This window comes from Grampus griseus (assembly GCF_964374135.1).
Source record: "Grampus griseus genome assembly, chromosome: 12".
Classification (NCBI taxonomy): domain Eukaryota; kingdom Metazoa; phylum Chordata; class Mammalia; order Artiodactyla; family Delphinidae; genus Grampus; species Grampus griseus.
In genome coordinates, this window is record NC_139006.1 from 80,552,028 (window position 1) to 80,569,402 (window position 17,375).

At 35.2% G+C, this 17,375-nt stretch overlaps 1 protein-coding gene across 1 annotated transcript in view; it reads left to right on the forward strand.

Moving 5' to 3' along the window:
• Positions 1 to 17,375, forward strand: part of CCDC102B (coiled-coil domain containing 102B) — a gene marked incomplete at its 5' end in the record, with an annotated part of 224,382 nt that overhangs the window by 30,678 nt on the left and 176,329 nt on the right. Inside the window, 2 exon segments of the mRNA XM_082668129.1 lie at positions 14,309 to 14,930; positions 16,494 to 16,714. Of these exon segments, the coding sequence (XP_082524255.1) occupies positions 14,309 to 14,930; positions 16,494 to 16,714 (843 nt within the window).

The following is a 17,375-nucleotide window of genomic DNA, read 5'->3' on the forward strand; positions in this document are numbered from 1 at the left end:
TGCTGAAAGAATCCAAAGATCTAAATAAATGGAGAGGCATGCTGTGTCCATAGGTTTGAAGACTCAGTATAATAAAGATTTTACTTCTCCCCAAACTGATGTATTGGTTTCATGCAATTTTCATCAAAACCCAGTAAGTTTTTTTTGTACACATAGATGAGATTGTTTTAAAGTTTATAAAGAAATGCACAAGCTCTAGAATAGTTAAAGCAGTCTTGACAAAGAAGAATAAAGTGGGAGGAATCACTCCACCAGGTATTGTCTCACTACATAGTACAATAATCAAGATAGTGTTTATTGCTCCCCAAGTAGATGGGGAGCAATAGACACATAGATTAACGGAACAGAATAGACAACCCAGAAATGGACCCAAACAAATATGCTCACGTGATTTTTGACAAAGATGCAGAAGAAATTCAATGAAGGAAGGATAACCTGACAACAAATGGTGTTGGAACAATTGGACCTCTACAGGTGAAAACGGATACTTGTCCTAAACCTCACATGTGATACAAACATTAACTCAACATGGACTTAACTGTAGAACATTCCACTTTGCACGTTTATAAAAAGATGTAGGAGAAAATCTTTGGGATCTAGAGCTAGGTGAAGAATTCTTAGATTGGACACCAAAAGCACAATCCACCAAAAAATTGGTAAATTGAACACCATCTAAATTAAAAACTGTTGCTCTGTGAAAGGCCATGTTTAGAGAATGAAAAGAGAAAATACATATTGGGAGAAAATATTTGCAAACCATGTATCTGACAAATGACTGTATCTCTGAAAACCTAATAGCAAAAACCAAAAATTCAATTAGAAATGGCTAAGACACATGAAAGGACATTTCACCCCAAATGATATACATTATAGTATGTAAACACATAAAAATACATTTTTAGCTATCAGGGAAATGCAAATTAAAACCACACTGAGATATGCCTATCAGAATGGCTAAAATGAAAAAAATAGTGACAACGCTTATGCTGGAGAGGATGAAAATGTAAAATGGTATAGTCACTCTGGAAAACACTTTGCCAGTTTCTTATAACACTAAACATGCAATTACTTTATTTCCCAACAGTTGAACTCATGGACATTTATACTAGAGAAATGAAAAGTTATGTTCATGCAAAACCATTATATCAATGTTTATAGCTGTTTTGTTTCTATAGCCAAAAACTGAAAACAGATCAGATGTCTTTCAATAGGTTAGCAGGTTCAACAAACCGTGGCACTTACCTACCATGGGATACTCCTCAGCAATGAACACAAAACCCCCAAAGCAGAATATGTATACTTGCAACAACTTGGATGATTTCCAGAGTACTATGCAGAGTGAATGAGTGAAACAGCCAATCTGTAAAGATTGCATGATGCATTATTAAACTTCCATAATATTTTTGTGATGAGAAAATTTTAGAAATGAGAAAATTTAGAAATGGAGATAATTTAGTGGTTTCCAGGGATTAGTGACAGGGTGAGGGAACATGAAGACTGTGGGTTCTGTCTTTACTGGAGTGGTGGATACACAAACCCATACGTATGATAAAATTGTATAGAAAAAATATATAGACAAACCAAGTGGACACAAGTTAAACTGAGAAAATCTGAATAAGTTCAGTGAACTGTATTGATCTCAATATCCTGACTGGGACATTGTACATAGTTTTGGGAGATGTCATCACTGGGAGAAACTGGCTAACATGTTCATGGATTTCTTGGTATTATTCCTACAACTGCATGTGAATTTACAGTTATCTCAGTAAAAATTCAATTATAAAGTATGTACCTTTCTTATTTTGCATTTTCTCTTCATCTCTAAGTATTTCTGGCTCCAGAATGTAAAAACAAATAATAAATAAAAACCTCTCAACTAATATATATATTCATTAATATTTATTACAAGGCTACGTAATAAGGATTGACATTTTAATTGTAGAGTACAGGTATTTCAAAATAGTAGGAGAGAAGGTTCAGTTTACTCAATATTAGAGTAGAAATCTCTTCTGTCTTTGGAGTAGTTGAATCCCCTAACTTTTCAAGTGTTTTGTGTTATGGAAACCTCAAATATGTTTTTTTTTAAATTCTTTACCCTTAAGGTTTAGACTCAAGAGTAGTTTAAAGGAAATTCCATCCATATGTTTATAATTTAATATGTTAGGCTGCTTTTATTCGTTTCTTTTTTATATTTGATGTCTGAGAACTCTCTTGAACTACTTCTTTCAGGGATCTTTTGGCAAGATTAGACTACGTCACAAACCAAAAATTTCAGTTTGGATTTCAGCATACAACAATAATGTGTAGATTCTGTACAATGCCAAGAAGTTTTCTCATTTTGAATCTAAATGCCATAGATACAGAGTTGAAGGTTAATCAGTGGCATTGAAAATAATTCTGGTTAATGTTAACTCAGAGTCAATAAATTATTTTATTCTTAAGGTGCACTTGATTTTGGAAATTTGTTAGTTTTCTTAGTAATTCTTAAAAGTATTTTTTTATCTTACCACTTACTATCTAACAGAAATGAATGTTCAGTGAACTATTTCAATTGTACATCTGCCTCTACTTGACCAGACCTATCAAATAATTTTTAAAAGTCTAGTCTTTTAAAATAGGCCCTGCTCTTTTCTATCATAGCATAAACCATGCTTAGTAAGCATGTATGATTTGGATGTAAAAATATAATCTTAGTGTATGTTAGTGATTATTAATTCATGGTCTACAATGAAATAAACATTTACTGAGAATGTGATAGTCTATGCAGATGATTTATATTTTTTGAATCCGAAAAAGACTTTATAAGTATGTTACATGAACCTTGGAAACAATAATGAAACAGAAATTTATATCCAAAATACATTGAAAGTAACTATAATTTTCCCTTAAGTCTTTGCTGCTGTGTAATTGTAGCAAAAACAGAAGAGTATTTTGCCATGAAGGAATTATTTTCACCAAGTACTGTTGACATTCCTAAATACACACAAAAGTGTAGTTCAATCTGCTAAATACTATTAAAATCATACACAACCCAGTTAAAATGTGTATTTCCTATTTGTATAGATATGTATATGTACATTGTGTATATACACACGTACACACACATGTATATGCATACACACTCATGTATGTGGTATACATTTTTTGAGGTGGCTTGGGAAAGCACCTTCAGGGTACTGAGACCTAAATTCCTTAATTTTCTTCTTTTGAACAGGCACTTTAATGCTATGTTGATGCGGGAAAGCTGGGCTCCAAAAGAAAATCTTGCTCTGAGACTAAGGTTGTGAGAACAGGGCAAGAAGTGTTCGTGCCACAACCTTCTTCTTCACCCAGGCTTCCTAGCATTTATTTTTTTATTTTTATTAAAAAAAATTTTTTTTTTGCAGTACACGGGCCTCTCACTGTTGTGGCTTCTCCCGTTGCGGAGCACAGGCTCCGGATGCGCAGGCTCAGCGGCCATGGCTCACGGGCCCGGCCGAGCCGCTGCATGTGGGATCTTCCCGGACCAGGACACGAACCCGTGTCCCCTGCGTCGGCAGGCGGACTCTCAACCACTGTGCCACCAGGGAAGCCCTTTCCTAGCATTTAGATCTTTCTGTTATAAGAAACAATTGGCTGATAAATTCTGTAGCCTTCTGGATGCTTTGATGGGTTGAAACTAAATTCTTCCCCCAAGCCCTCGCTTTCCTTAAATTAAGAAGCAATGAGACAACACGCTTTGCTGTGGTGTTTGGGTCAGGATGCTGATATTTATCCTGAACATTTGTGAAAGAAACAATTCGGTATAGTGGCAATAGTGCTAAACTTTGAGATGAAAGATCTAAATTAAGTCCTGTCTCTGCCACTTCTCAGATTTCTTGACATTGGTCCAGGCACCCATACCTACCAAACAGAACTTCCATAAGCATCATGTAAGATGTACATTAAAAGTGTTTCAAAAATTGTTTTATTATACACATTTTATTATACATTGGAAGGTTGATGCTTGAAATTCTACTGTTAGCATTTTACCCTCTTAGTTTGAACCTTCATTGCCTTTAAAATTTTAAATACTCAGAGCAGAACATATTAAAATCCAAGAATTGAGGGAAGAGCACTCCACTCACAGGTCCCAAGGCAGGAATGAGCACGGCCTCTTCAAAGAATAGGAAGAAAGTCAGCTTGACCAGAGCAAGCCGGGAAGGCAGAGAAGGGCTGGCGTGGTAGGAATTGAGGTCTGGAGGGAGGCTGGTGTTAGATCATTTGAAACTGAGACTGTGGTTAGAAGTTTTCATTTTATTCTAATTGTTATAGGGAGGCATTAGTAAGTTTAATTAGAGAGTTATATATTTTTATTTAATTTTTTTAAAGGATTCTTTGGCTGATGCATACCAAATAGATAGAAGTGTTAATAGACATTTCAGTAGCAGTAATGTTGAGATGGGTGGGGATTGTTTCCACAAGACAGAGACAACGAAGGTGGATGGAAGTACATGGATCTAGCAAGTAACTTGAAGAAATGAGGTAATAGAACTTGCTGACTAAATGTGGGTCAGAGAGAAACTAGGTTTTTGACTTGAGCTGTTGGATGGATGGTGTTGCCATTTACTGTGATGTTAGCAATGGGAAAAAACAAATTTGCAGAGGGCTGAGGATCAAGATTTCTATTTGGTCAATGTTAAGGTGGAGGTAGAGATTCCTATTAGACACCCAAGTGGAGATATAGAGAAAATACTACATTAATCTAGAGCTCAGGACCAATTGAGGGACTGGAGATATGAATTTGGCAGTCAATGGCAAAGACATTCTCACTAGTGTCATCAAGCTTTGGACTCTCTAATATTTAGGGAGGAACAGTAGGGAGAAACAAAGGAGACCAAGAAGGAGGAGGTGATGGAATAATCAGAAGGGTGTGGTGATAAGGAAAACAAAAGACACATGTGTTTTAAAAGCAAGGAATTTTCAGCAGTTTTGAATATTACTGAAGTCAAGTTAGGCAAGGGAAAAAGATGAATATCCGATTTGAGGTCATTTGTGACCTTGACAAGTGGAATTTCTGTGGAATGGAGTGTGCAGATTTCCAGTTGAAATGGGTTGATGAGCAAATGGGATGTGAGGGGATGAAAGCAGAGGAGCTAACACATTAGTTACATTGTCTCTTTTGTTATGGGTGCAGGGAAATGGGATATTTACTTGGTGAGGAAGGTGGTAATGTTGCAATTGGTGTGCTAAAGAGAATGATCCAGTATTGAGGGAAAATTCATGTGACACTCTTGAAACAACTTATTACAAAACTATTAATATCCCCATTTGATAGATGAAGAAGCTTTATCACAAAGGTTAATTAAGTTGCTAAGGTCACAAGGTGGTAAATGACAAACCAAGAATTTGAACTCATATCTTTGTTGTTTCAAAGTTCAATGTCTTTCCACTATGTCACCTGTTGTTGGCTGACTAATGCCCCCAGCCCAGGTGCCCACATCCTAACCCCTAATCTCCAGAGAAGCTGCAGTAAGGTATCTTATACAGTATGATAAAAGAGACTTTGCAGGTGTGATTAACTTAAGCATTTTGAGATGGGGAGATTATTGTGGATTATCCAAGCAGGGCCAATATAATCACAAGGGTCCTTATAAAAGGAGAGAGGATCAGTGTTAGTAATAGAGGTGATGATGGGAACAAAGGATTGGGGTGATGTGAGGAAGGGGCCACGAGCCAAGGGATGCAGTTGCCTTTAGATATGGATTCTCCCTTCAGATCCTCTAGAAGAAACCAGCCCTACCAACACCTTGATTTTAGTCCAGAGAGATTCATTTGGGGTTTCTGAACTTCAGAAATGTAACATAATAAGTCTGTGTTGTTTTAAGCCATTAAGTTTGTGGTAATTTGCTACAGGGGAAATAGGAAACTAATATACCACCTTTACTGTGTTGATTATTTGCAGAATTGTCTACTGCCCCTGAGCTCAACTTAAATGCGTTTTATCATGACACTGTCTAATGATTATACTGAATAAATAAATACTAACTTCTGTATTTAAAATGTTGCTTTACTTGACCATCAAGGCAAAGATGACAGTCTTACACAACTTCTTGTTGGGGGGTAGTAATTTTGAGACTTCTGAAGATTACTGTGGCAAATATTTTGGGTATGAGGCCCTCATTAGCTCTTACAAAGAGTAGCTGCAAACCCAAGGGCTGCCAAGTTACCTCTTGAACTCTGGGGGGTGTTGGTTCCTTAAATCTGGTCTTTCTCTTGTCCGGAATGAAACCTGTCTTGCCCCATCTTTTCTGTATGCTCTCTATAGCATATGATGAACCAATACTCTTGTGATTTGGGGTAGCTGGGCTTTTTAAAGACTTTTTCTTTGATCTGATCATTCAAAAGGGTGAATTTTTATCTCTGCCACCAATTTTAAGCTCTTTACACTGATAATTAAATTCCAGATCATGCGTAAGAAGTAAAGCTTCACAAACAATATCATACATGCCTTTATGTGACTATTGCTTTGCTTTAGTAAGAAGTAGGGTGAGTGAAACCAAGTATTTGGAAATATTATTCATAGGTATAGCTCACAAATATCTAAATACATTGGAACGTTTCTACTTCTGATATCAATTTTTTTTTTCTCTTAGCTTTTTGATGTGGAATACATTTCAGTCAATTTGTATTATTAATGTAAAGAATGTACTGTCAGGAAAATTGAACAGACTTTAAGAATAAATATTTTTATTAAAATCTTTTATAACTGCATTTCAAAAGTAAATATGACAGTCATTTGGGTTATATTCTCCAAACTTCATTATTAAGCCTGTGAAAACTTGCCAGTCAGCTGACGTAGAATAGCTTGGCAGCTACATACACATTCCATCAAATGGGTGTGAGAAAACATTACTGAAACATACTGACATGAAAAGAACTTTCTCTCGTTCAGGACAAAATGTAACCAGATCTATGAAGAATTTCGGACTTAGCTGCACACATTCTTTAAGAGCACGTGTGAATGGGGTGCGTGGCTTAGGCATTTTGCTTAGGAAATGCATAGAAAAATTGGGATGGCTTGTGGTTTTGTTCACTGCAACCCTAAAATGGACATACATATTGGAAAATGTTGATGAATTCAATATTAAAGAAAATTTATAATGTTAACAAGTGAATACCTTTTCAATAAAGAACAAACAGAAAAAAGAACGGAAAGCATAGGTCCTCTCAGCACCACGTGGTTTGTCGTGAAACTGTGATAGGAGTTATTTCATAGGGTCATTCGTCTCACATTATGACTTAATAATTATAATTTTGAGTTGTTGGCTGTGTGCTCTTCTGGATTTTAATTTTCTAATATTTATGGACACAGTTTTATGGTCCTCTACATTATTTAATCTCTGTGAAATTACACAAAATGGTGAAGCACAGCAACGTAAATTCCAGCTTCAGGGCCACCTGCCCAGCTTTGGAAAGTGGTAGGATCTTTGACAAGACAATGTTTTTGCTGTTCTTTCTAATAAAATGTGCACCCTGACTGTTAGCCACCTGGAAATTGTAGCAAGATTATTCTTACATGAAAATAAGATTCAACTGGGCTTTATAGTTCTACCACAGCTAATACTAATGTCAACTTTTGGCTTAAGGTCTCAATGGATATTTTGGCAAGATTAAGTTGGATTAGATTGCATGAGAAAACTGGGATAGTTTGTGGTTTTCTTCACTGAAACCTTGAAATTAACATAAATATTAAAAAGTGCTAAGGAATTCAACAAGTGTCAGGCTCCCATACAAATCGGTAGTAAGTAGCACAGATTTTATATGTACTGTTAGAAGAAATATACTTAAGCTGTAAACGCAAATCTTAGATGAAATATCTTTCTGTCGTAAGATCTGTTCACTGGTGAAACATGTCAGGAATATTGTAAAACAGAACTTTCTTGAACCTGATTGATACCCCAAGTACCACACGAGAATAGTTAAATTATGTTATATCCTCCAAGAAATTCTAAATTATCTGAACCTAAGTTTGTGCTTGGCAGGCAAAGCACTATAAAAGCTTCAAGGTGATCAGCCTGCCAAAAAACAGAAATTTTATTTTTCCAAGGCTCATTACAAATGATACATTGGTACTTTATAACATGGATTGTGGATTTTGGATCTTTCTTTACTCCTTCGTTCATATTCTTGAAGAAGTAAGACTGATCATTTTACCTATGACCTAAAAGGTTATTATTATTATTATTTTTGCGGTACGCGGGCCTCTCACTGCCGTGGCCTCCCCCGCCGCGGAGCACAGGCTCCGGACGTGCAGGCCCAGCGGCCATGGCCCACGGGCCCAGCCGCTCCGCGGCACGCGGGATCCTCCCGGACCGGGGCACGAACCCGCGTCCCCTGCACCGGCAGGCGGACTCCCAACCACTGCGCCACCAGGGAAGCCCAAAAGGTTATTATTTTAATGTAGCAATTCGTTTCTTAGCCTCTAAAAGCATAGGAAACATTGCTATTGTCTGGAAATGTAGCGATAACATCAAGATGCTATGTGGAGAGATTATTCTGAAATAGTTTAATTCTGAAATAGTTTATTTTATAAGAAATGAGGTTAATTTTTTATTATTAAGCATTATCTAAGGAACATTATTTTTCCCAAATAATTTTCCTGGAAACCTAGACTAAAGAAAAGACATCGCATTAATTTAAAACAGTGATACATGGCTTCAATAATTCTAGGTAATAGTAAGAAGTTAAAAAGATAGGAATCAATGAAGAGTCGGCTAAAAAAAGCCAGGGCTTATCACATGAATTCCAGTTCTTTAAAATAAAGATAATTTCTATCTGATCAGATAATGCAATTTAAATTCAATAATGACTCTTCGAAAACATAAATATACACGTTTTATTGACAAAACGTTTGCATTTGTGCTTATTTTATACTTTTAGAAAATAAAGTATCTAAACTTTAAATAAATGGCAACTTGCACAAGTTTTATATTGTTTAGTTGCCTTTTTTGTGCAAGTATTTCCTGCCTCTACATGATTCCAGAATCTCACATTCACATCAGCAAATGTAGACTATAACTGTCTGTATAATTTGCCACCATGTATGGATTTTTAAAATATAATATTTTTAAAACACTGTGGGCAAAGCTTGACCTATATCGATGTGATGTCATATGGCCATTCATTGTAATTATTTCACTTACTATCACAGCTGCAGTCTTCACGTTTAATATTTAGTGTTCTCTTGCAAAACATTCCTAAAATATATTGTATTTTTCTGCATTGACCCATGCAAAATGCATGTGTTTTTATACTAATCACTTGTGCATGTTTGACAGGCCACATTTTAAAATACAATATGATGTTTTACTTTCCTGAATATTAAAAACTGATCCTTCTTTTTCTCTTTCTATCACAGTGTATGGTGTCATATCTATAGTAAATTATTCCTTAGCATTATGTTTTATATCTGTATTAATCTATTTTCTCCTTGCTATGGCTTTTATTAACATTATTGCATATGCATTAGAGGTCCTTTGTGTCTTAGAAAAAAAACTAAGAAGGGTTTCATATAAAATTCATTTCCTATAGGTTAATGGAAAGCAATACATATAAACAATAAAACAAAAATCCCTTTGGACCCTATTTTGTTCTGCCCTGATATTGTAACTTATGCCAAAAATGCTTTTATTTCTGGTCCACCTCATGCTTCTGATAACACTTCAGAGAGACTTCTCTCAGTATATAGGTATGTGTTAAATCACAACACACTGGTTATTTCTTTCAAAGACAGTTAAAATTGGTGTTAGCTTGATTTATTGCTATTGGTAGTTAGCAAGGTCCCAGGATGGCAGAAGCCATGTCTGTTTTGTTCACTATCCAGAGGAGGCCAGAGGGAGGGCCTCAGATGTAGGGCCTCCAGGGGACAGAGGAGAGTCAAGCATAGGTCCCAGCAGCTGCTACCTGAAGGATGGGAAGCCAGGAGGAGCTGGGTGTGTGGAGAGAGGGGAGAGTGCACCTGCGTAGCAATCAGATTGCACAAAGGAGATCACTGAGGTGAGGTTTGTACAAGGTACAGACACACCAGGGTGGCGGAAGCATGGAGGGATGGACAAGCCTAGACCTTGCAGGTCCTCTAAGCAATGAGGAGGAGATTGAATTGACTCAAAATGCAATGTCAGGATCAGTTGACTACTTGTAGTTTGATTTAATGGGAGATACCTGAACGTAAAAATATCCAGCATGAGACTCTGTCAAATGTATTTATGAAATAATCTAAAAGGTGATCTCACTACAGTGGAAATAGGTATTTTGAAGCTGGAGAGTTTTGATACGGAGAGGCATTGGCCCTGGGTTCAATTTCCTCAATTCCCAAACTGGATTGACCCCTTCTTTTTTCTTTATCCTTTCTTTTATTTTTAAAATTTTTTTCTTAATAAAGTATAGTTGATTTACAATATTGAGTTAGTTTTAGATATACAGAAAAGTATTCAGTTATATATATAACTTTTTTCAGATTATTTTCCATTATAAGTTATCATAAGGTATTTTATACAGTAAATCTTTGTTGCTTATCTGTGTTATGTATAGTAGTTTGTATCTGTTAATCCCATACTCCTAATATCCCTCCCCCACCTCCCTTTCCCCTTTGGTAACCATAAATTTGTTTTCTGTGGGTTGACTCCTTCTTAGTGTCTGACTTGGGCTGGCTACATTAGAACCCTAAGCCCTAGTTTCTTCATATCTGGGATGGAGATAATAATAGTACTGAATAATATTAATATGATATAAAAATGAGATTGTACCCTTATTACATGAAATTCAGAGCTTTCTTTTTTCGAAATCACATTTATCTGTTGCTATCCCTATTTTTTAAGCACAGCATTTCTCTTTCAAAAGAGAGGAATGATACTGAAAAAAATTAAATAGTACAATAGTCCAAGGTGACATACTAGTGACTTGTGTAGCACTGAGAAGAATTGCTAGCCAATCTGTAGGCATTTTCCCACTTAATGATCACAAGAACTCAGTGAGGTACATGATGATTCTGTTTTCCTTCACAAATAACGATATGAGTCAAAGGCAATTTATGTAGTTTTTCTACTTTCAGCTACCTAGAAAGTGGCAGAGTCAGAACTTGGACCAATAGACTCTGGAGCCCAATGTCTCACACATTAAGCTCCTCTTTGGCAAGAAATAATACATTTAGTAATATAGTCTACATATTGTAGACCCATCAAATTTTATTAATATGGCTATATACTACATTCAAAATTACTTGCAGTAATTGTGGTAGCCTGGTTGTATGAACTTTTTAAAAACAGCTTTATTGAGGTGTAATTGGTATAAAATACTGCATGTATTTAATATATACAATTTGATGAGCTTGGACATATGTGTGCACCCATGAAACCATCACCATGCTCAAGATAATAAACATGTCCATCACCTCCAAGAGTTTCCTTGTGCTCCCCACTTCTTTTTTTTTGTGGTAAAAACAATCCAAAAATTAATATAAGAAACCAGAGTCAATAGCATTAAAATATTTTCCTATATATCAAAGGCTTTGTGCTACAACCACTGAAAAATACTTTCATAGTCATCTGAAACAAAACGTGAAGATTAGGTACATATGTATAGAGAAAATGAATGCTTTAATAAATACACATGAGGATTAAATATCCCCATTACACTTGCTTGAGAAACACTTTAGAACAGGAAATACTATTGAAATTCAAGGACTAAATAATTAAACCCAACTCAATTTTGTTTAGTCAGATGTGAAAAAATACATAGTTAATTGGTAGGCAAGATCTCAATGTACCAGAGTCTAATTATAGAGTCTTCAAAACACTAGTGAAATAAAAGTTAGACATTTTAAAAGACATTACAATTTTATGATACTGATTTATTTTGAAAAATGGCAAGGTTAAATTTAAGTTTAATATGCTGAAATAACTTTTCTGTCTTCATTTTGGAATTTCTACCAAAAGAAATATTTCATTAAATAGTGAAATATATATAAATATAAAAATATATACATATAATACTTGGTATGCTTCTAATTAAGAGTTCCTTTTGTTCTTTTTTTTTTTCATATTGGTCTTGGTTTACTAATGGTCCAGGAAGTTTGGTCAGTTATATTATCATTGCTCTCTGAGTTACAGTAAATGAAAAGAACAGTTGCTCCAAGTCAGCACTAATTCAAATATGATTGGGCATATACTAATGCTAACAAAAATAATTACAACCACAAATCTATATTATTATAATAAGGAGTGAATTGGTTTGGCATCTCTACAGAACACTTATTAAAATGTGTTTTTTTCTACAACTGCAAGTGATATGCATTTAATATTATATAGCCTTGTTTTCAGTGAATAGAAGTTTATTTTGTAACTTAATTGGTATCATGAAACCCCTTCAGTTGATTAAATAGATGGTTCATAAAAAGACAGTTTATGATCTGTAACTATATAAGAGGAAATGAAAAAAAGGGAGTAGTTAATGTCATGAATACAAAATATTATCTAAGCTTATTTACACCAGAAAATCTTCTTTGATAATAAAAATGGCTAATCTTATACAACCACAGAACTTTATTAATTTTATTTTATTTTATTATTATTTTTTTTTTGCGGTACGCGGGCCTCTCACTGTTGTGGCCTCTGCCGTGCGGAGCACAGGCTCCGAACGCACAGGCTCAGTGGCCATGGCTCACGGGCCCAGCCGCTCCACGGCATGTGGGATCCTCCCGGACCAGGGCACGAACCCGTGTCCCCTGCATCGGAAGGCGGACTCTCAACCACTGTGCCACCAGGGAAGCCCAGAACTTTATTAATTTTAGATTAACCTGCATGATTTGAGCATTTATTTTAAAGAAAATGTTCCACTTGCTAAATCCTCAATGTGGTTATGTTGCTATATTGAATAAAGTAATGGGTGTACACACTGATAACAAAGGTTTGCATTTACCAATTAATTTGTCTTTGCTACTTATATGGAAAGCTGTTTTTAATTCATTTTTAAAGCTTTGAAATTACTGAGACTTTGTTCAGTGTTGTCTGTGAAGCCTCTTAATTTCTAGGAAACAGCTCATCACTTCTTTAGCAGTTCTCCCCAGAGTACCATGTACATATCCTAGGAAGCTAACATTGATTTGACACATAATACAATGCTAAAAAAATTTGATTAAATAAATATATTTTTATAGGCATATTATGTATTTTAAATTTTATGTGCTTGTCTCATCTACTGGACTATAAAATCTTTAAGGATAAAGACCATGTCTTATTCATATTTTATTTTTTGAATTTATCATAATATTAACCATAGTAGGAAATTAATTCATGTATCAGTTAGATGTCATTTTGACTCCGAGTAACAGAAAACTCAACAATCATAGCTTAAATAAATATAGCTAAATATAGCTAAATATTTTGATGTCATTTTGACTCCAAGTAACAGAAAACTCAATCATAGCTTAAATAAATATAGCTAAATATAGCTAAATATATAATAAATATAGCTTAAATAAATATAGCTTAAATAAATATAGCTTAAATAAATATAGCTAATCATTCTCACATAGCAAGGAAACCAGAGGTATGGATTCTTTGTTTCATGCTGCAGCTCCATTGTTACATCAAGCTCTTTTCATCCATCTGTTGCACCATTTTTAATGTTACAGGGTGGCTGTTACACTTACCTTCTTCCAGAATCATGTCTTTGTTCAAGCAGGAAGAAAGCAGAGGAAAAAGGGTTTCTTATTTTGATGTTTTCACATTTTTCTAGATGGGAAACTTTTCTAGCAGACTTCCCCTCACATCTCATCAGCCAGAACCAGGTCATATGCTGCTTTAAAACCAGTGAATGGTGAATTAAATGGGGGTTGTCATGGAAGATTTAGACCACTCAAGATTTAGCCCCTGGGATTGGAATAGAGGCTTATCCTTCCAGAGATCAACAGCTTCTGCCTTCCACCTGAACAAATTGTGCTTTAGTTAACAGGGGAAAAGGGGACCATTGAGCAGTTAATGGACAATATGTGTTACAATAAATATTACGTGAAAAGAATTGGATTTCCTAAAATCACATCCTGTGCTATCCCCAGTTGCATCTTTATAAATTTATTTGTATTCGTTTGGCAAAATTAAATATGAATGATTTCTGTTTCTTTGAGGATAATTACAAATGCATAAAATCCTCTCTATTTTTACAGTGGGAAGAAAAATATACAATGTTGAGAAGATGCATTGTTTTTATCACTTTCTGTTTTAAATGTCGGTCTTGCTCTTATAATTGCAGAGGAAATTCAAATGCAATTATGTTCTCTGTCTTTTTTTAGGCCTGAAAAGATAAATATGAATTTAGATTCCATTCATCGGTTAATTGAAGAAACACAAATCTTCCAGATGCAGCAGTCATCAGTTAAACCACCGTGTGACCTGGGGGCACCTGCCTCATCCCGCAGGGACACCTGTAGCTCTTGTTTGCCCCTTCATGCGCTGCAATCTCATGCCGCTCACAACTCCCATGCTCATTCCTGCAACATCAACGACTGGGGCATTTGTGAAGAACTTCGCCTGCGGGAACTGGAGGAGGTCAAGGCCAGAGCTGCTCAGATGGAGAAGACCATGCGATGGTGGTCAGACTGCACGGCCAACTGGAGAGAAAAGTGGAGTAAAGTTCGAGCTGAAAGGAACAGCGCCAGGGAGGAAGGAAGACAACTCAGAATAAAATTAGAGATGACCATGAAGGAATTGAGTGCCTTGAAAAAAAAGCAAAGTTTGTCACATCAAAAAGAGGCCTTGGAAGCTAGAGTCACCCAGGACCGGAAGCTTCCTAGTTTCATAGAAGTGTCCTATGCACAGAGAGACCCCTTTCAAATTGGTTCCAAAACGTGTGAGTCCATCAGAGAGTGCTTGGGAAAGAGAGAATATCCTACCAAGGAGAACATAAATAGTAAGGTCAGAAAAAAATCCAGAAGAATTTAGAGGTTATGTGCATATTTGAATGCTGTATATAGTAATGGAGAGGGAAGAGAAAATAGCAAAACCAGTGGTGACTGTATTTGTTTGTTTAGGCTGCCAGAACTAAGTACCCCAGACTGAGTGGCTTTAGCGACAGAAATTTATTTTCTCACTGTTCTGGAGGCTACAAGTCTGAGATCTAGGTGTCAGCAGGGCTGGTTTCTGCTGAGGCCTTCCTCCTTGGCTTATAGATGGCGGTCTTCTCCCTGTGTCTTCACATCACCTTTTCTCTGTGTGTGTCTGTGTCCAAATTTCCTCTTCTTCTTTTTTTTTTTAAATTTATTTTATTGAGGTATAGTTGATTTACAATGTTGTGTTAATTTCCACTGTATTGCAAAGTGATTCAGTTATACATATAAATATATTGTTTTTCATATTATTTTCTATTACAGGATATTGAATATAGTTCCCTGTGCTGTACAGTAGGACCTTGTTGTTTATCCATCCTATATATATATATGAGTTTGCATCTTCTCTTCTTATAAGGATACCATCACTAGGCCCACCCTGATGACCCTCATTTTAACTTAATTGCCTTTTTAAACACCCTGTCTCCAAATATAGTCACATTCTGAGGTACTGGGGGTTGGGGGGGTGCAGACTTCAACATATGGGTATTAGGGAAGACACGATTCAGTCCATATTACTGATATTACTAGTATTTTTAGCCAAAGAAAAACCCCAGCATTTTTTTATGTTAAAAGAAGATATTTAGAGAGATTTCTCTCCATTTACCCTAATAAGCGACTCTTAAATTATCCATGCAGTAGTTTAAAACATTTCCCAAGGTTTGGGACTCTGGCCTCACAATTAATTCCTGTAAAATGGGTACCATAGGGAAATACCTTTAGGGAATACTTCACACTACCCACTTTTGGAATTTCTTGGTATATTTGGAATCTTGAAATTTCTGAGCATTCTGAACATAACAAAAGTTTGTAAACTTTAATCTAGCCATGCATACACTTATCTGTTGATGAACCACCCCCCATATATATTTTTAAATCTGACAAATATTATTAACAACTCATGGAACATACTTTGGGAAACTTTAGGAATTCATGTTATCTCTTTAAATAGTTTGTATTATTTACCCTTTATATTATTACCCCTTTCTATTTAATTCCATCTCTAAAAACATAAAATCAATTAATATCTTGCTTTTCTATAATTCCGTCTAAAATGTTAAGCTTTTCATGATGCATTGAGTGTATGTTAGATATAACGTATTCCACTGTAAATGGAAAATTTTAAGAGACCGCAGGGAAATTTATTTTATTAGAATATGGTAGAACATTGAAAGGAAAAAAAAGCCTAAAAATATATAAGTTAAAGTTTGTCCATATAACACTATTAGAGAATGATAAATAAGTGAAAATATGAATTTGATGCTGAATCGTAACATTTTATTTCCTTTCAAAAATGTTTTCTTCATGATTTTTCTACATTGGATTTTAAAATTCAACAATAATAATTGTTTTGTATTTTTTTTTCTTTCAGGAAGAAGGTTTGATTATTGACCCATTAAAATTAAATGAAGAGGTGAAACTCAATCTAGATTGTCCTGATTTATTCAAGAATGGTGGTTCTGAAAACCGTACAGTGAGACCTGGATTAAGACTGCAGGCAATAAATCTGCCTCTGGAGAATGGAGTTCCTGAAATTTCAGCTTTGCAGGTGAATTTGGATGAGTTCCAAAAAATCTTATGGAAAGAAAGAGAGTAAGTACTAATTATTGTCTTCCTTAACCAAGTCTGTTTTTCAAACTTCTTAACATTGTTAAGTCTCTTAAACTAGCCATCTGCTAATGTATTTTACCTATGACTAGTCATTAAGTACTAATATTTGAAAAATGAGTTTGAATTTTATATTCATTTTTTGAATTTTGAAAAATAAGTTATAACAGGTTCATTTTTATCATTTTTTATCATAACCTTGTTCTCATCTTCTCTGGTAGATCACCCTCATTATATTTGAATTATTAATGTTTATGATAAAAATAACCTGTGTATTATCTAACTTTTACAGCATTCATAGATTTCAGTGAGTCAATAAAAATGAATAGATATGTTAATATTCATAAGGGGAAACTCACAATTTTGTGAGGTACTGATTACAGAAAAAGATGCTTTATTCATTGACCATGTATAGTAGAGAGGAAGGAGAACTAGACTTGATTAAATCACCTGGACATTCATCTTGCTTCTGACATACTCTAGCTATACGATATTGGGTTAGTAAAGGGTGTGCTATTGTCAACTTTGTAAAAATATGGACAGTGATACCTGTGTTCCAATGATCTATTGTTTTATAACAAGTTCACAAATGATGATTATTATTGAGACAACAATCACCACGTATTCTGTTCATGAATCTTGAGCA